This window comes from Cryptotermes secundus, unplaced genomic scaffold (assembly GCF_002891405.2).
Source record: "Cryptotermes secundus unplaced genomic scaffold, Csec_1.0 scaffold2534, whole genome shotgun sequence".
Taxonomy (NCBI): domain Eukaryota; kingdom Metazoa; phylum Arthropoda; class Insecta; order Blattodea; family Kalotermitidae; genus Cryptotermes; species Cryptotermes secundus.
Window position 1 is genome coordinate 76433 of NW_019737437.1, and position 27949 is coordinate 104381.

The following is a 27949-nucleotide window of genomic DNA, read 5'->3' on the forward strand; positions in this document are numbered from 1 at the left end:
CATCAACAAGTAGCAGTCACAAAGTTTTAAAGAGATTTATCTCAAAATATGCACTTCATATCCATTTTAGTACAATTTTAATTTTTATGTTTTAATCTTTAGTCTCTAATTATTAAATTTTATTATCTGAGTATTTAAAAATTTTAACTGACTCAATTTATGCATTTAAAAACACTCAAGAGCACAATAAGGATCCTTATTGAAGAATTAGATGCAATTCAACAACTGAATCTGGTATCATTGTACACTTGGTGATGATCCAGTAAAGGGTCAAAATATGTTGTCAATAAAAACATGTTGATACGATAGCGACTCCTTTGTTTTAAATACAGAATATTGTTCTGTAGACTGCATACTTTTGTATACATTTTGTGTATCTTGTTTAGACAGCATTACATCCCAGACAACCATAATTTAAATACTCACTGCCATGACAACTTCAATCTCATATAATGGACTGAAAATAAACATGTTGGTGTTGTACCGACATGATTAACATGCCAATAGCATAAGATAGCTTCGCTGGATGATCAGAAAATCTTCTCAAGTTCAAATAAGAGCTTGAAACACAGAATATGGTCTCTCTACTTAATGAAAAAGATGTTTTATAGCTCAAACAAATGGCTGAAACACTAAAAAATGGCTTTTCTAGATGACTAGACAAATATATTTTCTAGTTAAAATAAGAGAATGTAACACAGAAAATTGGCTGTCTAGATTATTAGACAAATGCTTTCTCATTCAAACAAAAGCATGTAAACAGAAAATGGCTTCTCTAGACAATTAGACAAATCAGTTTCTAATTCAAATTAAAGCCTGTAACAAAGCAAAAGGCTTCCCTAGATTATTATACAGATATTTGATCAAATAAAACATGCTGACAAGGGGCTGTTAGGAGTTTCAGTAATAAATAAAGTGCCATTGTCATGGCCATGAACCAGTTTCTCCCGTATGTATATGTATGATTGTTTCACTCTGTGCACTGGACAACTGGGAGTCTGACATGTTTTTTTATAATGACAGTCACAATAGTTTTCAATACAGCACTAACACATCAATGTGGGTACATAAAATTATATTTGAATCTTCCAATTTTACAATCAGTCAATCTTAACTGTGATCATGGTAATTCTGGTCTCCCTATAAATATGATATGCTTCAATAAATCAATTATCTTTCTAAAAAATAGATCATCATTTTGCATATAGACTGGAAGATCAACAAATATCTGGTTCAAACTATTATATATCAATGAAGATAGTGTCGCATTGATGATACCTTGCTAAGCATTTGTTCATTACTTACATAAATGATGGCCATGCATTTGTTACAAAATATAATACACAATATTTTTTGAACATAATGAAAAACAAAACAAAAATTTATGATCTTTATATGTGTTTTGCATCCTGTTCAGAAAGCAGTTAATCTGCAATAAGTGAAATGTAAGAATACATAATTACCCAGAAACATTTCTTCTTTCAGGTGTATTGCTATTCTCAAATCTTGTAGAGAAACAGCCAACTGACTAGACTTTAACGTTGCCACACAAGTGTGCAAATGAATTGCTCAATCTACTGTTACAAGTAAAATTACATACTATTATGTCCACTTGTTAATAATATAGTATATAACAACAAACTGTAACTATAAGTTATACTACAAAATTAATGATAATAGTATATGTACACAAGAAATATTGGAAGTTCTGCATTACTTACCAAACATACTCCAACTCATTGAAAATGGAAGACAAAAAATAAATGTCATATATACACCATAAGCATTAATGCTTCCGTTCAACTACATTCATTTACATGTATACATCTGTAGTTAATGAAGTTTAGTATGACCAGTAAAACATGTGGCAAACTAATCAGAAGCATCTACAGAGAAGAAATAATATCGACTCACAGCACGTTTGCCAATATTGAGGTATATCATGGTTACTCAAAACTCCTAATTAGCAGGGTTTCTGAATGCTTGGAAGAAATAATGGGTACTGTACCCCTGTCAGAACAGTTACAACCCAATGACACCAAAACTGAGGCATTGCAAAAAAAATATAGGCCCATTTCAAAAGCATAACTTAAAAACAATGAATTATGGAAAGTAGCATATGAAGACTTGTACATGCTGATAACACATACATATGAAGAAAACTTATACAGACTACTACTAACATTTTACACGTGATCAGTCACTATGGCAAATCATAAACAGCAAATCTAGAATGAATGTATACAGTACAAAACAACAAACTTACTATGAGATGTTAAAAAAAAACAACACTAATGCTATTCATCCTCACTTCACTTTGCAATCCTTACTTCACACGGCTCTACTAAATCGGACTGCATCCTTTTCTGCAGTCTGCCTATAGATCACCATCACTTTCAATCTTCCGAATATGCTACTGAAGGCTAGGAATAGTATGAATCTATGATCACAAAATAATGTTACAAATTCAGTTAGAATCTGAATCGCCAATATGATTTCTGTAATTTCTACGGGCTCTATCAAGCCGACTTTTGAATCGCTTAAAGATCATCCAGTCAGGGTCATCAGACCCATCGTTGTCAGTTGCTATAACGCGAGAACTGTTGGACTCCACACGAAGACTCCCACTGCTGCTGCCAGGCCGAGAACTGAACGCAGAGCTCGACTCTAGACTGCCGGTACTACTGCATGGTGCCATAACGATGCCACTGTCTGGAGTTTCCATGTCAAGTGGAGACCTGTTATGCTGCTCGATACTGGAAGATGATGGACTGGGAAGGCTAGGCAAGATCACAGATCCCCTATTGTTATTATTGTTGTTACTGGCACTACTATCACACTTATCTTTTATTACATTCTTATTGCAATTAAAACTTCGAGCATATGATACTTTGAGCTTAGCTAAGGCCTCTGGATTTGCAGGGTTAGGAACTTTATTGTCTTTATTTCTCAGGGGAATCTTATGACTGAAATTTCCTTGATCATTATCAGATGAATCAGAAGATGTTTCTATCAGTATCTTTTTGTGACCATCACATTTCTGTTTCCCATTCCATTTCCGAACAGTATTATTTCTGACTGGTTTACTTATAGTGCTCAACTGTGAGGGTCGGTCATGAAATGAAGAGTTCCTTGTTTCAAACGTCTTAGATACATACCACACAGAGTCACTACTGGTGTCTGAGTCACTACCCTCCAAAACTGTGCCATTTTCTGACTCACTTAGCTTCCCTCTGCGCTTCCGTAACCTTTTTACCTTCTTGGAAAATTTGCTCTGGCTATTTTCATTACCACCATTCAACTGAGGATCTGATTCGCTTTGAATTTCATCACCACTCACTTCAGAAGTGCCCACACCATCTGTATCACTGCTTTTTGCTCCTGAACTCTTGGCTTCATTCCATAACTTTTTTCTTTTGTGGGAAGGTTTCCAGCCCACTTCTTCATCAGAACTCTCACTGAAAGCCAACATATACTTTAGCCTTCGTTTCCTGTTTTCATTGCACGATTTTGTCTCAGATTTCTTTGAAGTTTTGGATGAAGAAGCACTTGTCTTACCATTTTGATATCCAGTCACACTTTCTTTCTTTACAACACCACTTAACCTTTTCTTTGCTCTATTATTTACCACATCATCTTCAGAATCTGCAGTGTCTTCTTTATTTACTGTAACATCTCGCCCACTTTCACTACTATCAGTGATGTGTCCTGCACCAAGCATCAACATTCTTGCCTTATATTTCTTATTTGTTGACCGTGTAGCCTCTGGCAGGTCGTCAACTTGAGAGCGGGTCCGAGCCAACCGCATCAACTGGGCACGTTTTCTTGCAATTAATTGGGAGATCCTATTCTGTGCTTCCACTGGCTGGGATCGGTCGGCATCGGCAACATTTTGGTCAGGTGCTAGGAGACAGAACAGTGACAAATATTAGATTCAGCTAAGTAACTCAAATATAGGTTTTACAGCAGGGGAAATCTGTTATATTTTGTAAGCTGCAGAATGAAAGCGATCAGAGCATGATACTAAATTGTCATCACCAACCAGTGAAATGGCCTATGAAATATCTTACCTTCTTGTCTCTTATATACTTAATGTGGTGACAGAATAATGACAACTTCATCCAACAGCCAACCCTCTTTGAAATGAAAAACAAAAATGAAAACAATATATAATATTTAAGACCAATTTATAAAACTTCATAAAAGAAAATTGCACTTAGTTCAGAAGAATGTTCGTACGATTTTTTTATATAGGGACTCTGGGTTCTATGTGAGGAGAAGAATGGCAAGTAGTAGTATGGCTGTGGTTGCAACTGCACTGTAGGAGGAAGGGAGGGTGATGCTACTCACAGTAACAAAGGTGCCATTATAACCCATATACACCACACAATCCTTGTCTCAGCAGACTCTACCAAAGTTACTGCATGAGAACAGCTAGGTCTAGAAACATGGACAGCACATTTGAAGTGAACATCCAGCACTCTTCTAAAACAGTTTCATACTCTGATGTATGGGGAACACGGTAGCGCAGTTGGTTGAAGCACTATGCTACAAGCCAGAAGGTTGTGCATTCAAGTCCCGATGAGATCACTGGATTTTTTCAATTGACCTAATCCTTCCAGCTGCACTATGGCCCTGGGATCGACTCAGCCTCTTAACAGAAATGAGTACCAGGAATATTCTTGTGGGTAAGGGGTGGCCGGCGCGTAAGGCTGACAACCTTAGCGCCATCTATGAGTCGATTGTCTAGAAAATGCGGGAACCTCAACATCTCATAACCCTATGGGCCTCCATGAACTGTTACAGGGATAGCTTTACTTTTCTTACTCTGGAATGTTCCAATCTTGTAAACATTCTTTTGTGGTTATTTCTATCCCAGCTTCTATAATCTCAGAGGCTTACGACCCCCCCCCCAAAAAAAAACACTGTGGTTTTAGTCCGCAAGCAAATTATACCGACTGAGCGATTGCCGCTTGTTGGTGAAGTTAGTGTCAACTTTAGCGGATAGTGTTGTGTGGTCAGCGCAATGGATCCCCATGGCCGTTAATTTCGATTTTCCAGACCAGAGCCGCTATTTCCTTGAAACAGTTCCTCAATTATCCTCATGAGGCTGAGTGAACCACGTTCCAGACCCACTACTTCTCAGAAAATCTGGTAGCACCAGGAATCGAACCTGGACCTCTAGATTTGTAGCCAAGAACTCTGACCACTAGATGACAGAGGCAGTCCAGAGGTATTACCTGTATAAATTCTTCCACGCACACACGCAGACAAACACACACACAGATATTATGTCAATAACTGTTGTTTCAAAGTATAACGTGTAAAATCAGTTTATATATAGGTCTGATACAGGGCTGTTTTAACCTAGAGTCTCTCATTTCCTCAAATTGTTTGACTAACTGAAAACTAATTCTGTTCTGATATTTAAAAGGATGGACTTCTGGTACTTATTTATGTAAAACTATAATTTTACTTTCTGTTTCGTGTGGATGTGAAACTTGGTCTCTAACATTAATATCTGGACTCAAGATGGAGAAACTGACATGAAGCTAGACAAATACTACATGAAGAGCTTGAGAATTTGTACTCTTTGCCAGTTACTGTCAGGAGAATCAAATCAAGGATAAGATAAATAGCAATGCACATGGGAGAGATGATAAATGCATACAAAATTTTGACTGGAAAATATGAAGACCCAGGCATATATAAATGAATCCTACAGAAATATGATGGAAGGCACTTAACTGAATTCATCTGGCTCAGGAGAGAAAGCTATGATTGGCATCTGTCAACATGATAACGGAACTATCAAGTTCCACAAAAGAAGGTGAATTTCTTGAGAACCTGAAAGAAAATTTGGTCCTCTGGGACTCTGCTCCATACAGTGAGTGAATGAGTTAGTTCTTTAGGACTAAAGTACATTCCTCAAACTTACCATTATTAACTTGTCCTTCCAATGCCTCCACATATGCTGCAGCCAAGGCTTGCAAGTCGGTCGCTTGAGAATCTAAGAATGACAATAAACACATTATTATGTCAAACTACTTTCCTGATTTATAAATTAACAAGAAGTTTTGGGAAGAACTAATCGACTACTTTCCTTTCACTGTAATTTTAGTATCCGCTACAATATGTAGAAAGAAAACATTAGTATGTATGCATAATGAAATAAAACAATACAATTTGGGAGGCTTCAGTGTTGGTATTACTGATGGGAAAGACTGATGAATTACAAAACTGAGATTACCTCTGACTGTATGGTACATGTACCAAATTTCATGACTAGTTTGGACCTTCAGGTAATATTAAGGTTATTACTCTGACAATCTGAGAGGCTGCAGTGTAGGTACCGCTAACACGAAGGATTTATGATGTATGCCATTAAGATGGCCATATACACACCAAGCTTCATGAAGACTGATGCAGGCATTCAAGAAATATTAAGGTTTAGTCTCAGAAATCTGAGAGGCTGCAATGTTGGTATTACTGAACGGAGGGATTTAAGATGTAGACCGCTGAAATGGGCTCAGGTTGTGTGATATGCATATAAAGTTTCATGAAGATTGGTAGAGGTGTTCAAGCAATATTAAGGTCTGGTCTCAGCAATTTGAAAGGCCATAATGTTGGTATTACTGATGAGTGGAATTTATGATGTATGCCATTGAAATGGGCTCAGGAAGCATGATACATATACCAAGTTCCATGATGATTGATTCAGGAATTTAAGTAGCATTACAATTATTACAGATTGAACAGATTTACAAATTACACTGTTGTGATGGCTTCATGTGGCATGATATACATACCAAGTTCCATGAAGACTGGTACAGGCATTCAAGCAACATTAAGATTTTGCTTCAGAAATCTGAGAGGCTCTAACGCTGGTATTATTGATGGGTGGGATTTAATAGTGTACGCTGTTGAGATGGGCTCAGCTGCCTTGATATACCAAGTCTCATATGGATTGGTTAAGCCATTCAAAAGTTAATAGAGGGGGATACACACACACACAGACAACAAGGTAATCTCATAAGCCTAATTTATGTTTCAAAAGGAAAGTCGGTGAACAATTGGAAGTCATAAGTATATAATGCTTTTACTCTTTTACCTGAATGCACAGACTCCGAATCAGAGGAAGGTGAAGGCAAAGCATCCTGAACAGTTTCTGCATAATGAGTGGCAGAAACCTCTGAGCTCACACTCTCATCTGAACTCCAGCCTTCAATTTCCCGCTGAACCAAGGAATCAAAGAAGGCCATCATACGAGGATCTTCTTTCGTAGACTGGTGACTATAGTCATGGGACATGAACTGAAATAAGATACACACGTCTTCCAAAGAATGTAATTATTTCAGCATGCTGAACAACACATGAATGAGACTGCACAACATACTTACTTGCATACCTTCCACATTCCTCTAAGGGGCATGTGTAAATGATATATCATGTTAAAACCATGAATTGTGAAGTGAGGAGATACTATATGGGACAGAAAAATACACTGATGGCTAATCTCTACAAGTTTCTGATAATGGCTGATTCACTATAAGAATATTATGCTGGACAACCTCTAGCCCCCTGATTTACACTACTTTTCTTTTTGTGAGTTATTTTATGACACTATCAGTACACACAGTATACATCACTGAGTGGTGGAATGACTAATGAATGATGAATTGGAAAGGATTTGGAAGAAAAATATCATGGCCTAATCGAGGTACTATACCAACAACTACCTGGAGGCACTGTGGAAAATTTCAGAGCTATGAGTTAAAATAGCTAATGTCCAGGCATGAGGTAGCATAGTTGTTTAAGGCACTATGCCACAAGGCAGAAGGTCGTGGATTCGGTTCCTGATGAGGTCACTGGATTTTTCAATTGACCCAATCCTTCCAGCTGCAGTATGGCCCTGGGGTCAACTCAGCCTCTAACAGAAATGACTACCAGAAATCTTCTTGGGGGTAAAGGGTGGCTGGCACATAAGGCTGACAAACTCACCACCATCTGTACGCTGTCTAGAAAATGTGAGAGCCTCGACCTATATGAGCCTCTGTTGCCTGTTACAAGGACAGCTTTACCTTTTATTTTACCAGGCTGAGATTCAAATGTAGCACCTATTCGCTTAGTGGGGGGTGGATTCCAACTGGGTCCACTCGGCACAGCGGCCAATGACTGGCCCATTGTAACCTGCCCTGGGTGATTATGATGATGGAGAATTTGGTGGAATGAAGATCGACAGGGGAAACCGAAGTACTCGGAGAAAACCCGCCCCAGTGCCACTTTGTCCACCACAAATCTCACTTGACCAGACCCGGGATCGAACCCGCGCTGCCGTGGTGGGAAGCCAGCGACTAACCGCTTCAGCTATGGTGCGGCCTTAGCACCTATAAAATACAAGTCTAGAGTGGTACTACTAATGGGCCCAAGTGAGTAGGACACTTATCCCCTTGCATATGATGATTGGAACAGATCCAGTTTCTGAAACAATGCATATATTAAAAATACCCTAGACAATGTACAACATCCAACATAATATATTCTTATACACTATTGACTGTAATATGACAATGCCCCCTAAGCTGACATGATAGTCAGTTCTTAAGGGCTCTGACAACGCTATATTACACTTAAGATTGCTAGATTTCTGCACCTTGTCCATTGACCAGTATTCTAAAGAACACAGTGTTCCAGAAACAGGTCCAGTCTCCAAAATGTTGTGTTCTTTAGAATATCAGGCAATGGACCAAGGCCCCCCCCCCAAAAAAACGATGATCAGAACACTTTAGAATCTACTTCTCAGATGACATTTCATGAACATAAATATGGGCTCTTCAGAAATGCATATGAGAATCCAAAGAATTACCTGGCCACTCCTGAGCACCAAACTTATGTATTCTTCATGGGTAAAAACTTTCCGTTGCTTGTCAGTTGGTTCACTTTCATCTAAAAGACTTCCTGTTGATTCTGGTAGTGGGAATGGACTCCAAAACTGAATCAATGCAAAAAGAAGACAGTAAGACTTAGGCACAAAGAATATTATACAATTATGGTACAACTACCACATTTCCTTTACCTTTATTAGTTTCTCCACTCCTGAAGATGCAATTATGTAATTTGAAGGATTGAAGCGTACTTGATTAACAATTGATCGATGTCCTCTGAGTATCATATGTGCTGAACCAATCCACTGAGCTAAAAAATACAGATTTATATTAATAACATTATTCAAATGTTCATCGTATTTTTAAACTGAAATGTTAAATATTGTCTTTAACTGGTTTCTACAGAAACTAAATCCCTACAGAAGGCACATAATTGGCATACATGAGTCTCAAATTGTCAGGACTAAAATGAGAGAAAAAACTGTCTTAAATTGAATACTGATATTTCAGTCTCAAACTGTGAAAATCTTCAAATAACTGCTCTTGCTTTGTAAAGCAGCAATCAAACTACCATCAGGCTTAGTTAGTTAGTTAGTTATTGGAGAGGGTGGGTTTCCCCATGCACTTAGACTTGTATTGGTCCATTGTCCTTCCCTCTATGATTTCTACCAGTCTCTATATCCTACCGGTACTGGTGCTTACCATCAGTCCTGCCCAGCCAGCGAGGCCGGCTCTACTAGCTGAGTGGTATCTATAATGCTTCCCCCATCTACCAGAGGTATTAGAGACTGCTGTTGGGCAGGAAACGTCCGTAATTTGGCTCAGTGACCTTTGGAGACATGAGGTTCTTTTACGTGCTGTAAAGCTACGACACGGGACCCAGACTTAAAGTCCCTCCCGGAGGACTTGTTCCCTGAATTTTTCCACCCTTAAAAATTTGATGACCTCCGCTGGGTATTTGAACCCGCGTACTACAAGTCATGAAGTGGGAACGTTACCTCTAGACTATGGAGGCCGCTTACCATCAGGCTTAGTCATAATGGTTGGCAATGCTGGCATGAATCAACCTGTCAACAAAATCTCTTTTTCTGCACACACACTGTACCTTTCTCCATTTCTTTACGTAACAGCAGAATATGATATCAAAAGAAATAAGTGGTGTACTTCCAAATTATCTCAATCATCCCTCAAACTGAAAGTCATTCCCCCAGTTTAATAACAGATAATTTAAAATACCAATCTGTATACTATTATAATTATTTGAAGCAGCTAACATTATACATCTAGGAAGATAAGTTTGTATGTGGTATCCTTGATGTCTCACAACATTATGGGTCTTCGTGGCCTGTTACAGGGACAGCTTTACTGTTACCTTTTATGCCTTATGCCATTACTTCTCAAATTGATGCTCTCTGAGCTGGTCAGAGGTGTTCTGTGACTGAAATCAAATAATTGTAGCCTCTTCCAAGTTCCTCAAAAGAAAGTTGATAGATAGAATTTTCTTTCATGTGGTATCGCTCGTTTTACAAACATCCAATTTACAAATTTTCACCACAATGAAGCACTGTTCATCTACACCTCTTTTTCACTTAACAAACTTCATTTTTAATACAGCAAACAACTTAAGTTTGTAATTTCAATGACTACATATATAAAGTAATGGGACTTTTGTTTTCAATTTACGAATTACAGTTTTCGTAGAATGAATTACCTTCATAAATCAAGGGATACCTGTATTTTTCTCAATCTCCTATGCGCCTTTTATTTTTTACTTATCTTTGTCTTTACTAGGCATGATTTATTATGACTGTTTTTATCAGTGTTACTGTTACTGCAATCACTGCTATCATGTTGTTATCTGTGATGTAAATGGCATAATATAACTTATATTTTGCAGTACTAATACTGTTCCTACGTCAACAGTTACGAAAAATATCAAAATTTCAGATGTCTTGCAGAAGGTGATGTGCTGTCCAGGTGCTCCACAAACTGCAAAAGTTTGGGAACTGCTCCCTTACACTACAGAAACTTTAAAATTTATATAAAAACAATTTTAAGAAAAATTTTGAAATTTTATCTATACCTTAATTTTAAGGCAATTTTAGTCCTGGGAATGGTAAAACTTGGTTCATTCAAAATTAAAATTTATCAGAAAGATGGCAGTCAGACATAATGGCTGCAATTCTAAGAAGCCCATGGGCTTCAGCTCTTCAAATACCAGTATTCTTGGATCAAATTCCACTCACGGTCTGTTCTTCCTTTATTATCTATAGAAGAGGCCTTGCAAAGGGCTGATTCTCCATAATGTGAGTTTTACAAAATGTCTAACAGCATAATTGAAACAAAAACCTCAACACTGTTAACTAACACCTGTACAAACCTTCCCATCTACAAACAGTCCAGATCTAAGAAACTGGACATGTGCAGACTGCAGTTGAGAACTCAAAAATTTTCAAACACAGAAATAACAAAACAGTAAAACATAACAACCAACCCTTACTTTCAGATGGAGGTATCTGCCACATGTAGAGATTAAAATCATCAGAGCCGGACAACACATACTGGTCATCTTCTCCTGCAAAGCAGCAGCTCTTCATGGTGCACGAGTTGTAATACCCAGCATGATCGAACTGGCAGATATGTGTAGGAGAATGTACAGCGTACAGTACTGGTGGCAGACGGCGGCGAAGCGCAAGAATCTGAGTACCACGCTGATTGAAACGAACACTCATGCAACTCTGGGAAACGTTCTGACCACCATAACGCATCACAGCCCTAATTAGGAAGATTTTTTCTTTGTTTTAACAACATAAAATATTATAATGAACACAATCAATTACATTCATAATACAGAAGAATATCCAACAGGCTTCTAAACCAAAGGAAGTAAAACCTCTGTATCACAAATCTCTAAGTATTATAAAAATGTTACTTTAGACAGTGTCCAACATCATTTGCAGTATATTTTAAATATATTCCAAATGATGGACAATCTCTATAATAAATACACCACTGTCACACACTTTTAGAGAAAATATTCCCTATGTGTAAGATTTGAGGCTTTCACGGCGGTGACTATGAAGAAAGCAGTCTTCTGGGATTTTGCACCGTGTATATGTGGTGTTACCCGATGTTTCAGAGGAACGTATCGCCTCCATCTTCAGGGTAGAAGAAAAAATATATAAGAAATCTGCAAGCAAAGAGACTGTGAGAACCGGTAAAAGCAGTCTGCTTTTAGGCGATACGTTCCTCCGAAACGTCGGTTAACACCACATATACACGGTGCAAAATCCCAGAAGACTGCTTTCTTCATATTCCCTATGTATTTGACAAGTTTTTTGCTCTTTTTTGGCCCTTCTGGTCTCTGCCAATATAGGCTAGAGCACAAAACTGAATTCTGTGACATGAACAGCAACAGGCTGGATTCTGTTATCCCAAGAATAGGCTGCTCAAGAACATGATGGTTGGCACAGCTTCTGTACAAAGAAATCCATATTTTCTGGGAGCAGGGCTGTAATCTTCTGGCTACCAGATTACAAGTTGAGTGCACCATTTCATGCTTATGTCTCGTTTGTGAACAGACTGTTATGTATTGCTTGTGTGTACATAAAAGCTGAAATACATAACACTAAATACAGTTAGAAAAATTGGCACAAATGTAAAATCACATATCTGAAACCCATGGCTGAAAAAGGAGAGCAGGTGGAAACAAAACGTGTTCTGGACATATATAAAGTAAATTTGAAGAACTCACTGGAGAGGTTTTCTCACATCCCAAAGACAAACTCCTTCCTTAGAATTGGCTGTCGTGAGTATTCTGGATTCCACAGGATTGAACATTACTGCATGAAATGCTGAGGTATAACTGGCAAGGCAAAATGTTTCTGCAAAAGAAAATAGGAAAATAAAATGCTTGTTCTGCTAATAAAGGAAAATGAGTGATTTGTTTAATACAGGTATTTGTGGGAATATACGAGGGAGAGTCAGAGAATAGGTCACAAGTGGAAGTAAATCAGCTGTAATGGAAGTAATATGTTTTCTATATGTATCACTAGGTAGCAGCACAGTCCAGTGTCATATATGGAGGTCCTCATTAATATCAATACAGGACACAATAAGAGAAACTACCCATCACCATAAAACACATAGGCGCAGACGAGGATATAACTTAAAATTTTTCTTTATGGATGGAGCACAGCAGTTTCATCAGCAATTTTAGAGACACCTGAAGATGACCAATGTTGGTCAAAACATGCAGTGTGCATGCACCAATGATGTACAGAGATTTTATGGAACATTTACAGGTTTTAAAAAGCAAGTTGCATGTGAGGTGGCTAATAACAGGAATAAATAAGTAATGTTTAAGAGAATGCTACGATACAATATTATGAACTATCTGTGAAGTTTCAATGGCCATATACTGTTATCTGTAAACCTTATATTGTCTTAAACATTGTATGGTGCATGGGAATGGCTTGATAAACAAGTGAGCCATCACTAGGCAACAGCCCACAACAGAGAAGCCATGGAAATGGTGCTTTCTATCTGATCTGTCCTGAGGCTAGACAGCAAGGCAACTTAGTTGAAGCTATCAGGGGTGGTGAGACAGCTGCCAGCCAGTAAGGACATAAGTGCAAAAGCTGAGGAATCAACAATATTGGGAGCAGTTACCAAGCAATGACTGGTGAAGACACAGAAGACTTTATGTGATCTGAAGTGCAGTGATTTTTTAGGGTGTGTAGATCCGTGAAACTGTTGCAGTTACCTGTAGTTACGAGTTATACAAGTTAAATTAATCCAATCATCAATCCAAATCCTGTTTTTAGTAACTAAATTGTGACAATATTTTAATAGTTCACCGCATCATTCTTAACCATGCTACAATATATACTGTCACTTAAGTACTGAAGTGTACTCTGTCCATCAACATTGGAAAATGGGTTTGAAGTTAGAGAACCAACTGCAGTTCAAACATGACTCAGATCAAACCACATTCAGAGAATTCACACTTACAAGTAAGGGAAACCTATGAAAGTATCTGGAGATAGCGCAACACAATATGAAGAATCAGATGAGTGTTATACCTTACTTTTGCCCAAAAGCAAAAATAGAACATTTGAAAAGTAAGGTGACGATATTCAGATTGACTTTACATTGACATAACATTACAGAATACGACTACATAGAATTGAATAGTTCTATCTTCTGGCATATAATGCCATGCAGTCTGTTGAAAGTCAACCTTCATTGTGGAGGAACATTTTCCTCCGAAACGCTGGCTGACTTCCAGTAGACTACATGGCATTATATGCCAGAAGATGGGACTCTTCATAACCATCATTGTGAGAATCTCAAATACTACACATAATTGTTTCCAAACCTACAATACTGCTTACCTGTGCCCGGCGGCGAACGAATGTCATAAATAAGGATCCTTCCATCATCACAGGCACTGGCGAATACATTATCGTTTATTGGATCTATAGAAAGACCATAAACTGGCTGTTCATGCAGAAAATATTCAAGAGGATCTCCACTGCAAACAGATGAAATAAGTGTTAGTAAATTTAAAAAAAAAATGTAATAGTGGTGCAATTGCTCCCCTTTGTTTAATTACCTCAAAATTACAACACTCATGAAAAAATATACTGGGCACAAAATGTACGGTTTCTTTTTTTTTTTCCACACGAATTCTGTTCAAAACCATTTTTGCTGTGATAAATATTTACCAACTTGCACTCATGATGCACACACAGAAGCATACAGGCTGTCCCAGGAGTTTGGTGCCATACTTCAGGAGCGTACTGAGGGTTCCTTATAGAATAACTTTGAAATAGGAACCCATGACCACAAACATAAAATAGCAGTGCCAGGGTGGCATTTAAAATCATTTCGTTTAAACTTGGTGCCTCAATGTTGAACTGCATTGCAGAGAGGAACAGCCATCCACCAGCACTCATGCCATTGTCAAGATTGTGGGGACATCAAAATCAAGTGTTTGGAGGATCCTGCACGACCAACAACTTTATCCATATCATCCAACATGAGTACAAAATGTAGGTCCCGCTGACTTCGTACCATGAGTTCAATTTTGTCAGGGGATACTGAACCAGTGTTTACATCAGCCATACTTCCTGAATCACGTGTTACTCACAGACGAAGCGCAGTTTACAAGGGATGGCTGGTTCAACTGTCGAAACAGCCACGTTTGGGCTGACGAAAACCCCAATGTTACTGTAGTTGGTTACCATCTGGCACCATTTTCTGTCAACGTCTGGGCGGGCATCATTGGCGATCACTTGATTGGGCCTTTCCTCCTACCACCGCGACTCAATGGGCCCTTTTACAAGGTGTTCCTGGAACATATCCTTCCGACATTGCGAGAAGATGTGCCACTGATTGTGCAGAGGCAAATGTGGATACAGCATGATGGAGCACTGGCACACTTCAGCATTGTATCATGAGACTACCTGGATGCTGCTTGGTTGTTGGATAGGAAGAGGAGGCCCAGTGCCTTGGCCACCCTGATCCCCAGACTTGACACCTCTCGACTATTTTGTCTGGGGCCATGTGAAAAGCCTGATCCACGACATGCCTGTGGATAATGAATTTGAGCTGTTGGCCAGAATACTTGTTGCATGTGACGTAATCCATGAGACACTTGGAATATTTGAGAGGGTGCGCCAAACTTTCTTTTGTCGATGTAATGCATGCATTGAAAATGGAGGGCATCAATTCCAATATCTACTCTAGCAGGCGAGTCTTAAGAGTATGGAGGGGATAATATGCCTGTGCATGCTCTTCGACATTGAGGCGCCAAGTTTAAACAAAATGATATTAAATGCCACCCTTGTCCTGCTCTTTTACGTTTGTGGACATGGGTTCCTATTTCAAAGTTGTTCCATAGGAAACCTTCAGTATGCTCCTGAAGTATGGCACCAAACACCTGGGACACCTGTATAGGGCTTCACATACTACCCATTATCTTTGAATCAATTTAACCAAAACCTGAATGTCTGAGCAGCGTTCAGTAAAATCCCCACTACCAAATTTCATGAAAATCCATTCAATAGCAAGTTTCTGCCGTTCTTCTCCTGTCTTTAGAAATACAGTCTTAAAAATTATAACTTATTACTATTTTTCATTATATTACAATTAAGGTTTCTGCTGCTTCAAACCTGAATGTAAAATTTTGTTGAAAAATGTGACTTTCACTGTTAACACATGCCATGCACTTTGTGTGGGGTTTCGAGATTTTTTAAATTTTAAATTAAAGACTCCTTATCGGTGTTCTAAAAGAACTAACTCAACTTTCAGTCCTTACTATTTGTTTCTGATATATACTGAAATAAACTCCTTATTCTATAAACAAACATCATTTAATATGATCACCACAGGGTTGAGTATTCCTTTGTTATGTGATGGTCTGTTACAAAATACGTGTGGGTTATTCGAACAGAACCAGTTGGGGACATTTAGGTTAAGGAGGCAGTTATACAAGCCCCCATGGGCATTGAGATGGGGGTCTCACTGATGAACCAAATGAGGGATCTCTTCCACAAAGAACACCCTGGGCTGCTGCTGGAGCCACTGCAGCCTTAATGTCTTCATCCAACCCATATCTATGGCCCTTTACTGATTTCCTGATGAGGCCAAACACGGCTGAATGTGTGTCACATAAACAATGATCATAAGATAGTTCACAATTAATTGGGCATTGCAGAAAAATATGTTGTGCCCGCAACTTACGTTTTCACATCGTGAACAATCACTTGGTCATCATTGCCTGCTGAAAACACTTTACTGTTCGTACTATCGAAACCAAGGCAGAATATGTTACTGATGTGTTGGGCTCGCATAGCAGCAGGTTTACTAACACCATGAACTGCCTGTTCAACATTCCATATCAGCACTCGCCTGTCATCACCACCTGCAACAAACAAGGAATTCACCTAACTTTATGTGAAAGCATTTCTTCAACAATTCTTCCTCTCAGCAGATGCAATTCATGGATCACTCTAACCATCGCCATCAAATGGAGTCCATCCTCTTTTTAGTTTACTTTGCAATGCTGTGGCCATGGCCTAATTTAAGGTACTATCCCAGAATTTGCCTCACAGGACTGATAAAACCCACAACAAATCTCAGAACAGTTAAGGGTCTTGTTCAAGAATAAAATCAGACCATTTTTGAATGCACGTCAAACGGGTTACCACATGAGAAAATCTGCTTGGTCAGAATCCTTCTTCACATACTAACAGTCACTCATCTAGTCAAAAACTCTGCTTTTCATGGCACCCAGAAGTTCTTAGCATGTCAAAAGCCCACCACTGGACCCTATCCTGTAGTACCTGAATCCAATCCACATCCTCCCATGCTACTTTTGTAAGATCCGTTTTAATATTATCCTCTCATCTAGGTTTTCCAAAGTTATCTCTTCCTATAAAAGGTTAATTAATTCTATCCAGTGTGACTGATGCAGTTTTTCTCCTTTTTAATATTTTATCCTTAACATGTTTTGGTCTTAGAGAGCATCTTCAGAAGGACATAAATACAATTAGAAACCACTATTACACTATGCTTTGTGAATATTAATATATATATATATACAATGTTATCATAATACAATGAGTACAAAATCTAATGTTTTTAACAACTACAGTGGCTTGTACTAATATGTTAAAATAATAAATTATAATTAGTTATTTTTAAAAAGATTTTGTTAAAATTTTTAAACCAAATTGGTCCATATCCTTTTTATTTCTCCTTTTTGAAGGAAGCCAAGCGTCTACCGCCTTGTGGTTCTATTGTTTGGAAAATAGGATTCTTCAGTGTCGTCCTGTGATGTTCGAGGTGCACTGTGTGTATAACACAAAATCTTTTTAAATATATTAACTGTAATTCATAAATATTTTAACGTATTAGTACAAGCCACTATAGTTGTTAAAAACATTGGATTTTGTACTCTTTGTATAACACTGTACGGATATATTAATATTCACAAAACATATTGTAACAGTGGTTTCTAATTGTATTGATATCCTTCTGACAATGGTCTAAAGGCCGAAACATCTTAAGGATAATATATTAAAAGGAGAAAAAACTCCATCACACTAGATGGAATTAATTAACCATTTATAATACTGTTAGTGTAAAGGACCAGGGTGAAACAAATAGAACTCATCTCTTTCCCTCAGGTTTCCTGACTGCAATCCTTATTTCTCCCTAGCTTGTTACATGTCCTGCCTATTTCAATTCTCCTTTATTTTGAGCATGCTAATATGAGATCAAGAGTACAAATTACATAAGTTTTTAAAGATGCCATCTTCTGGGATGGGGAGCCATGTGAACCGACCCTGACCCTGAAGATGGAGGTGATAAGTTCCTCCAAATCGTCGGTTCACACAAGCGCTAATGAAATTCAAAGGAAAACGAATGAAACAATAAACAAAATCACAGAGTGGTTTGAGAGGAATCGATTAACTATCAATAAAGAGAAAACAATAGCAATAGCCTTGTAAACAATTCTAAGTATTTAGCTTTACTCTCTTATTGTAATCTGCCAATGTACAGTAACTGACTTGTCCTATATCATGTAACAATGATCTATAGAGACAAAATAAATAAATAAAATAAATCGATGTACATGGCTTCACACCCCATTCTTCATAGTCACCACTGTGAAAACCTCAAATTTTATATAAAAGTTTTCATTATGCAATCTTTTCTTGCTGCCAATCATTTCGTTTTCTTGGTTCCAAATATTCTCAGTGCCCTTTATCAAATGCTGCCAGCCTAAGAGGAGTCACATATTGTGGATGTGACACCATGTAGTCCTCTGATGTTTAACAACATTCTGGAGGAATATACTGGCTCTATCATTAGAGTCAAAGAGCAAGCCAAGCAAGCAGAAAGCCAGAAGCAATCAGAGTCACAGAGAGTTCACATCCTACAGATTCAGCAATACAATCACAGTCATTTTATTTTACTTTAGTGAAGAAAAAATTACTTTAGTACAGATTCTTGTCATGTTATTACCATTTGTAGCAAATTACATAGCATGAAAAGTACAATTTTCTGGGTTGTAATACAATGTAATTTGGTGAACTCCACAAACATTTCAAAGGAATCTCACTGGACATTTACCATACTACACAGCATTACAACACAAACAATTACACTATTCAGTCACCACTAAGAGGATCTCATATACAATATAAAATATGACTCTTGAGATGGCCTTCAATGGCATACTGCTGACACCAAGTTTCATGAAATTGAACCACTAGTTCAAAAGTTAAAATGGGGGAACAGAGAGAGAGAGACACAGTACAATGATCTCATGAGTCAATTTCTGCTTGTTAAGAAGGGAAAGCAGAATAAAAATGTATCAATAAGAATGTACATACAGTGAACTATAACAGAATTTTATTCTGCAGACAAAAATTGATAGAATTGCTATAAAACTTGGTTATAGCAACATCGGTTTCTGCGACACCTTGTCTATTGCATCAAATATTCAATGGTACGAACTAATTCCTCATAAAGCAACTGTTTTTATACCTTGCTTAGTACGACATTCACAAATGCATCAACCTCGTATGTAACGTCATTTTCATTCCTGAATTTCTCTGATATCGTGGGAAAGTTTGATGTGTCTGCCCACCCTCACTTTCTCTACTTGCTGACGTGACTGTCCTGGAAGAATACGACCGCGGGCTGCAAGAGGAGCATGGGTTTTATGCAAAAACAAGGGTGTGGGGTGCGACTGCGTGAATAGTGCAAGAGGACGCGGCAGGTTGTTAACTGCATTCCTTTCCTAGAATCTCGTCTAACAGGACCTCACATTGTCTACTTACCCTATAGTGTTCCTGCCTAAACCCAGAGAAGTGCAGTAGCGAAAACATGGCAATGAAAAGGAAAGTTTTAAGCACTGAAGAGAAAGTTAAAGTGATTCGTGAAATATAAAATGGAAGGAAAAAAGCTGATGTATGCCGCGAATTTGGTTTGGTGAATTCTACAGTACAAACGATATGGAGAATCCATATTAATTCCACGTTAATGTTACGTTAGTCTGTACTTAACTACGTATTTCACTAAAAAATGCAACATTTTAACTCGGTTTTTGGTAGATTTTTACGTGACTAACATAAGGCTACTGTGGAAGTGCCCATTTCGGTTACAACGACATTCGTTTATAACGACACTATTTTTAGGTCCCTTTGATGACGTTATAACCAAGTTCTACTGTATATGTGGTGCAATCCAAAAGTTCCCGAAATATATTAATAAAAACTATTACATCTTACCTAGATCTTATTCTCCACCATCACCTTCAAAGTATTCCCCTTGGAAGCGCATACACCGACCCCAGCATTTCTTCCACTTTTCAAATGCATCCTGGAAGTCTTTCTTTGTTAGGGTGTTTAGTACAGTCTGCGTTTCTGCTTGAATTTCCTCAACTGTATCAAATCTTCGCCCCTTCAACTTGATTTTCATCTTGGGGAAGAGAAAGAAGTCGCATGGAGCTAAGTCTGGCGAGTACGGTGGGTGGGGAACAACTGCCATCTTGTTTTTAGCCAAAAATTCCTGCACAATGTAAGCCTGTAAGCCGTATGCGGTTGTGCGTTGTCATGGTGGAGTACCCAGTCATTCGTGTGTCACTTCTCTGGACATTTTCTGCTCATGTCCTCCCTCAAACGCCTTAGAACATTGTGATAGAACTCTTTATTGACTGTCTGACAAGGAGGGACGAACTCCTTATGAACAATCCCGTCAATATATAAAAAAAACAGAACATGGACTTAATGTTGCTTTTGACTTGTCGAGCTTTTTTGGCTGAGGTGAAGAAGGGCTCTTCCATTGCGATGACTGCTGCTTGCTTTCAGGGTCATAGCCATAAACCCAACTTTCATCACCAGTGACAACCTTCGAAAGAAAGTTTGGATCCTCTTGAAGTTGTTGTTGAAGTTCCCTGCAGACTTCCAAGCAATGCTCCTTCTGCTCATTTTGCAGCAGTCGTGGCACAAACCTTGCCGCAATCCTCATGTTCAGTTCCTCTGACAAAATTCGTTGACATGTACCATAACTTAGTCCCAAGGTGTTACAGAGGTCTTGGATGGTCAGTCTACGATCTTGCAGAATCAGATCCCTAACCTTCGTGACATTTTCTGGTGTGGTGCCAGTTGACGGCCGTCCTGAATGATCATCATCATCATCAGTCGATGTTCGGCCATTTTTGGAACGCTTATACCACTCGTAAGTTTGTGTCTGGACTAAACTGTTGTCACCAAAAGCTTGCTTCAACATTTGGTGCGTTTCTGCAGCGGTTTTCCCAAGTTTGAAACAAAACTTTATACAGACATGCTGCTCTCTCAGGTCAGCCATCGCAAAACCGCAAACTCACGGAAACACAACAATGGAAATACATTCACCAACAATAAACCCAACAACTCAACTCGACGCCGCTTGCCACACTGATTCAAGAAGGATGTGTGAGGAGACACCTATCGGTATTTCGACGTAATCATAACCATTCACGTTCAAAATTCAAATTTCGGAAACTTTTGGATTGCCCCATGTAAAAAGACCCAAAGAAGACAAATACAAAAGATAATGATCAGCGGTGTTGCTTACTGAATCAACATCTAATTTTCTAATTGTGCTCAAAAAGATAATAAGGTGAAAAATATGCAATACTAACTCTAAATGAGAGACGGCTATTTACTGGGTTCATACTTATTGTGTACATATTTTCACAGGCTAAAATTCTGTTATTATACATCGAAGAGCATAACAATTTTATTGCAACATTTATGACTATGCCATTAATAAATGCTGATCAGAAAATATTCAAGCATTGCTAATTTAACTGAAATAATATATTTGATTTGTTTCATTCTGGTCCATCACACTAACAATTATAAATACAAACCACTCCTTCCAATGTGACATATAAGTTTTTACTATGTTAAAACTTATCTCCCTTACATGTTTCGGTCCTTACGGGCCATCTTCAGAGGGAACATCATTACAAACTGGAAACTACCATCACAATAGGTGTTCTGAATTAAAATACACACACTTATATCCTATAATGCACAGTACGGTTAAAGTCAAACGTTTCACAATCACAGCAGCTTCCTGGTGTTGTAAAGTTTTTAAAGTTTCTAGATGTTCTTTAGAAAAAACTTTTATTGTCAATAGTTAAAATTTTTTAAACCACGTAGGTTCATGTCCATACTCCTATCGTCCTTCTTGTATGGGGCAGATTTTGTGCCGCCTGTCTACCTTGATGAGGAGGTTCTTGATGTCATCCAGGGTTTGTTTGTGTCTTGCTGTGTTGTTCTCACAGGATATTATAGGATATAAGTGTATGTATTTTAAATCAAAACACCTACTGTGATGGTAGTTTCCAGTTTGTAATGATGTTCCCTCTGAAGATGGCCCGTAAGGACTGAAACATGTAAGGGAGATAAGTTTTAACGTAGTAAAAACTTATGTTACATTGGACTAAGTGGTTTGTATTTATGAAATAATACACCTATATTGTATGAAACCATACATTTAGTAGTGCTGTTTCAATGTTCACGAGTTTAAAAAATATGGTTACAAATTATATTTTGCAGGATTTGAGGTTCTCACAGTGGTGGTTATGAAGAGTTCTATCTCCTGGGATATAACACGGTGTAGTCAGTTGAAAGTCAACTGATATTTTGGAGGAACATGATGTTTCCATCTCTAGGACCGAAGATAAGCCAAACCAAGTAACCACTCTGAAGCAGACAGCAAGTTCTGCTGAATGGAAGGTGATATTTTCCTCTGAAATGTCACTTGACTTTCGATGTACAGTAAAACTTGGTTATAGCAACATCGGTTTCTGCGACACCTTGTCTATTGCATCAAATATTCAATGGTACGAACTAATTCCTCATAAAGCAACTGTTTTTATACCTTGCTTAGTACGACATGCACAAATGCATCAACCTCGTATGTAACGTCATTTTCATTCCTGAATTTCTCTGATATTGTGGGAAAGTTCGATGTGTCTGCCCACCCTCACTTTCTCTACTTGCTGACGTGACTGTCCTGGAAGAATACGACCGCGGGCTGCAAGAGGAGCGTGGGTTTTATGCGAAAACAAGGGTGTGGGGTGGGACTGCGTGAATAGTGCAAGAGGACGCGGCAGGTTGTTAACTGCATTCCTTTCCTAGAATCTCGTCTAACAGGACCTCACATTGTCTACTTACCCTATAGTGTTCCTGCCTAAACCCAGAGAAGTGCAGTAGCGAAAACATGGCAATGAAAAGGAAAGTTTTAAGCATTGAAGAGAAAGTTAAAGTGATTCGTGAAATATTGTGTGTATTGTCAGTGAAAAGCGCTGTAATATGTCTTTGATATTACACATTTGGGCAATTCCACGTTAATGTTACGTTAGTCTGTACTTAACTATGTATTTCACTAAAAAATGCAACATTTTAACTCGGTTTTTGGTAGATTTTTATGTGACTAACATAAGGCTACTGTGGAAGTGCCCATTTCAGTTACAACGACATTCGTTTATAACGACACTATTTTTAGGTCCCTTTGATGACGTTATAACCAAGTTCTACTGTACTTACTACAATGCATGACATTCCAGAAGACAGAACTCTTCAAACTACATTTTGTCACTGATCAGTATGCCATATGCACTTAGTATTAGTGTAGTGGTATTTGAAAAGAAAGTACCACAAATTTTAAATTACCCTATATTTTTAACAATAAATAAATTTGGTATTATTGGTGATATATTATATTCTCATAGTGACAAACACTGATTGCTCAATTCTCTGACTCAGCTTTGATTCCAGTGAATATAAAAATTCTGATATTAAATAAACCACAAATTAAAATCTTATAAAATATAAAAATTTCTGTGTAGGCTGATATATGGAACAGCTGTCCTACACTGAGGAATTATTCCCTGAAGGCAAGTTAGGGCAAAATTAAAAGTAAAGTTACTCCTGTGCTTAACTGCCACCCCCATGAACATGAATGGCAGAGTGGAGGTATAAATCCACACATTCTCAACCTTGGAAATAAATGGAGATGAAAAGCCAGCTTCACCCCTGCTTACACATCAGATGGGACACTGGGCAGATTCCAGAGCCAGTCTATAGACACTATGGAAATGAGAAAATCCTCTTACCCTTTTTGGGAATCAAATCTCTGATTGCTGAACCATCCAGCCCATGGTTTTGTCACTAACCTGACTGAACTGAGTAAAGCTTTGTAATTATAAGCTTTACCTTGGCACTAGATGGCAGTGAGTGGTCAGCCTCACCTTCCAATCATTTTACCCCTAGCAAAAGAACTGCAGACACCTGTTCAACAGGATGCTGCATCAGCCTCAGTGGGTCAGAACACAGTGATGAAAACAAATATCCTTACCTGTGCCTCAAATGAAATCCCAGCAAACCATCCAGTAAACAGTTGTTCACCAAGCTATCATGGCATGCAAAATTGTTAATTTTGTAACTCAAAACATTCTGTTTAATGCAGAGTAATTTTTCTATTTTAGACTAGAAATATAAATTTTTTATTCAGGATATGGTTGCTTCCTTTGTCAATGTCACTATATATAGTAACCAAAAGGGATAACATTCTAAAAAATAGCAGTCTATTCATGTAATTAAAAAGACAATGGGAATGAACACACAGATCACATCCAAGAACTCCACTGCAATACCTGTACATCATCTTAACAGCTTTGACTACCATACATATTAGCAGAAATAAAGAGTTTTCAAAACATATTCAGGTCTACAACAGAAAACAAAACATATTTTTATTTATACCAGATATACACTTCAAATATTTGGGCAATGATATCATTCAGTTCAAAACCTTCTGTCTTCTTGTCTGTTGTCTAAAATGTAAAAATGTTCTTGATTTTGCCTGCAGTTTCATATGGGTGGGGAACTTCGTCTCTGACATCACAGGAAGAACACAGACTGCAGATATTTGAGAACAGGATGTTGAAGAGAATATTTGGACCCAAGAGGGATGAACTAATAAGTTGGAGAAAACTGCATAATGAGGAACTTCATAACTTGTATGTACTCTTCACCAAATATAATTAGAATAATGAAGTCAAGGAAGATGAGCTGGGCAGGACATGCAGCAGGTATGGGGACAAGAGGAATTCCAGAAAGAAAGATCCCACTAAGAAAATCTAGACATAGTTGGGAGGATATCACTAACACATTCAGGACCGGAGGGGCCAATTGGCCCTCTACGTTTCTATAGCGTTGCGGACCGGGTGGGCCAATTGGCCCTTTTCTGACGCATTATGTTGCAACCGACTATATCTCATTGTGTGGCCACGTTGCATCATAACTACTGCGTAGTTGACCTCGGGAATGTTTGCTAGCTTAGCCAGTAACATGGTCACGCTCATTTCCTGTCACACCCTAAAGAAAGAAGCCTTTGTTCGAGTCCAAACTTCCACGTATGAACCAGGAAGTTAGAAGTGCAACATGGATCAGAGATGAAAGCAGTTGCAGGTGAAGCGTTCTCTTGGAGAACAAGAAATATTAGATTTGTTCTCCGATGAGCTATCAGATTTGCCAACTGCTTCGTCTTGTGATAGTGAGGCCAGCCTCAGTGAAAGTGACAGTGACAGGGGCCACAGGATCCCCCAAAATATTGTGTGGCTTATAAACTGTGCACTTTTCAATTAATTTTCGGTTTTCAACAAGTTGAACAGAAATTCTACTTTGAAATACAAAGCATTTCTGTTGAACTTGGCAAAAGCTTCGGCTACTGACCTCACGGTGGTGGCAGTACCTGCGTCAGACACAGACATAGTGCAGCCTGGGCCATCTGTTCGCACACGCCGGAGGCCTCATGTGGACCCCCTGGACGACTCTCGGGTGATATGCGGAAACATACCCTCGTGACAATTGTGAAGATTGAACATTGCAAGAAGAAATAGCCATCTAGGCAGTGCCGTGTGTGTGCAGTCCACAAGAAGAAGAGTAGGACTGTGTAGATCTGCAACTTCTGCATGATGCCTCTTCACAAAGGGGAATCTTTCCAGAGATATCACATGCGCAAGCACTTCTAGGAGCTCTGGTAAGTGTTCTCCAAAAATTTTAGTTCATAAAATTAATTACGAGATTTTATATTAATTTTTAAAGTGAACAGTGCACAAGTTAGGGTGCTAGGCTTAAAAACCCCGGTCCCCAGGGTGATTTAAATATTTAAACAATTGGTCCGCAATGTGTTAAGATGGACTTCAGAAAAATGTGATTGACTGGTATGAACTGGATTCATCAGGCTCAGGATAGGGACCAATGGATGGCTCTTGGACACATTAATGAAATTTTGGGTTCCATAAAATGTTGGGACATTCTTGGGCAACTGAGCAACTGGCAGCTTCTGAAGGACTCAGCTCCATGGAGTTAGTTACTAGATATACACATATCAAACAACCAAGAATACAATATATGTAGAGCATGTAATGCATGCCTCATATTTGCCGAACTCCACTGATAGATCTAATCACATATACAAGCGAATCTTTGAAATGATTGTTAGGCATTGTCTGGTAACCCTGTATACAGTAAGGTGGCGGCTTCCCTGTACAGTGACAACATACACCTGTTGCTAGACTTAGTATGAACTGTTTTAACCACTCAGCCCCAGTTCCCCCAGTCAATTAGTCACTGAATTTCGGTTGTATTTATGGTTCCAAGACCTAACAAAAATAATTTTATCATTATAGATGTAACTACATTTAAGTCAATGAAAGAACTGGTAGATTTAGTGCTATCCATCTGCCTAGCAGTTACCTCCCTCACTGGGCATTCTCTACTCCCAGCATATACACGATATTCAGTGTAGGCTGGGTAGAGAAGTGGGGTGCATCCATAGATTCTTTTGCTGACACTACTGTAGTCACACATTGAAATATAAAACCGGCTAAACATGCACGAACCCAACCTTCTAATGTCCATAAAATTAAGTTTTGTGTAATATTTTATTACACTAAACGACTATGCATTGTCAAAAATACAAGCTTACAAATCATAATCGTCGCTTACATGGAACAGTGCTAGGATTCACAGGCACTACTGAGAGTTCTTCTGCTGATAGGAAGCCAGAACATTTGTTTACAAAACCTATGTTTTAGCCATTTAAGAATATATCCATGAAAACCCTTCAGTTTTTAGAAAAACAAAAGTCTTTTAAAAATAATTATTTCTGGCATTATTTGGCAGCCTCCTCCTTTTTTTTTTAATTTGATTTCCTTTCAAACATTTATGGGGACGGGGCAGATGCCTCGCTTGCCCCCCCCTTTTTCACCGGCGCCATGCTGGGATCTGCCCTATTTGTTCAACGTCCTTAAAGCATGTTATGTCCTATCAGCAAAATCTAAGATTACAAACCTTAACATATAACATAACAGACCAACAAATTACGTCTAAAATTTGCGCACCATATTTCTAACTAAGGCTTCAAACTGCACTATGCCGAACAAAACCTCTATCTAATCCTCAGCCTCGTTAACTGAGGTTGACAAGGGCAAAAATGACTTCAATGGAACTTAAAATTATATAAAGCAATAATCTACTAATAGCTTTACAATGCGCAAAAATCTTCTTATTACGAGCTGGAAATGTAAGCTATTATCACATATATGTTACGTTTTACATTCTCACCGGATGCTAAAAGCTCCCCTTTATTTGAAAACTCGATGGCGTTTACACAACCATAGTGTGCTAGTAGATCCTTCCTATATAAATTACGTGCTGAATACAGCCTTTCTCGCAACAACTGCTTATTGATATGAAGTCGCTCATTATACTGTCTCCTGACAAGATATCCTAAAGGATTCGCTGGAGAAGGGCTGGCCATGGCGAAATAATTTACTTTCGATAACTTCTCCGCACCACTATAGCTCGCCCTCCCTTTCACGTCCACTTTCAATCAGCTGCAAAGAGCTACATTTGATTGCAAATTCATCTAGAAACGTAACCACAGTAACGCCAAGAAGTACCGTCATGTGCAGCCGATCG

At 38.4% G+C, this 27949-nt stretch overlaps 1 protein-coding gene across 1 annotated transcript; it reads right to left on the reverse strand.

Annotated features, from left to right (window-relative positions):
- Window positions 1-169: 169 nt before the first annotated feature.
- LOC111870476 (DDB1- and CUL4-associated factor 5) lies at window positions 170-27931 on the reverse strand. Its single transcript, XM_023862807.2, has 10 exons — window positions 27593-27931; window positions 16635-16815; window positions 14282-14421; window positions 12640-12769; window positions 11386-11660; window positions 9077-9195; window positions 8867-8992; window positions 7112-7313; window positions 5939-6010; window positions 170-3903 (listed from the first exon to the last, which is right to left on the reverse strand). Exons 1-10 carry the CDS (start codon window positions 27786-27788, stop codon window positions 2468-2470), a joined length of 2877 nt encoding a protein of 958 aa, XP_023718575.1. The 5' UTR covers window positions 27789-27931; the 3' UTR covers window positions 170-2467.
- Between the last annotated feature and the right edge of the window lie 18 nt (window positions 27932-27949).

Excerpts from the sequence above, each read along its gene's own strand:
- LOC111870476 (XM_023862807.2), bottom strand. The coding sequence starts at position 27,788 with ATGGCCAGCCCTTCTCCAGCGAATCCTTTAGGATATCTTGTCAGGAGA. Across the intron at positions 16,816-27,592 it reads AGGGGAGCTTTTAGCATCCG|GTGGTGATGACAGGCGAGTG; the intron begins GTGAGAATGTAA and ends TGTTTGTTGCAG. Across the intron at positions 3,904-5,938 it reads GGAAGGACAAGTTAATAATG|CACCTGACCAAAATGTTGCC; the intron begins GTAAGTTTGAGG and ends TCTGTCTCCTAG.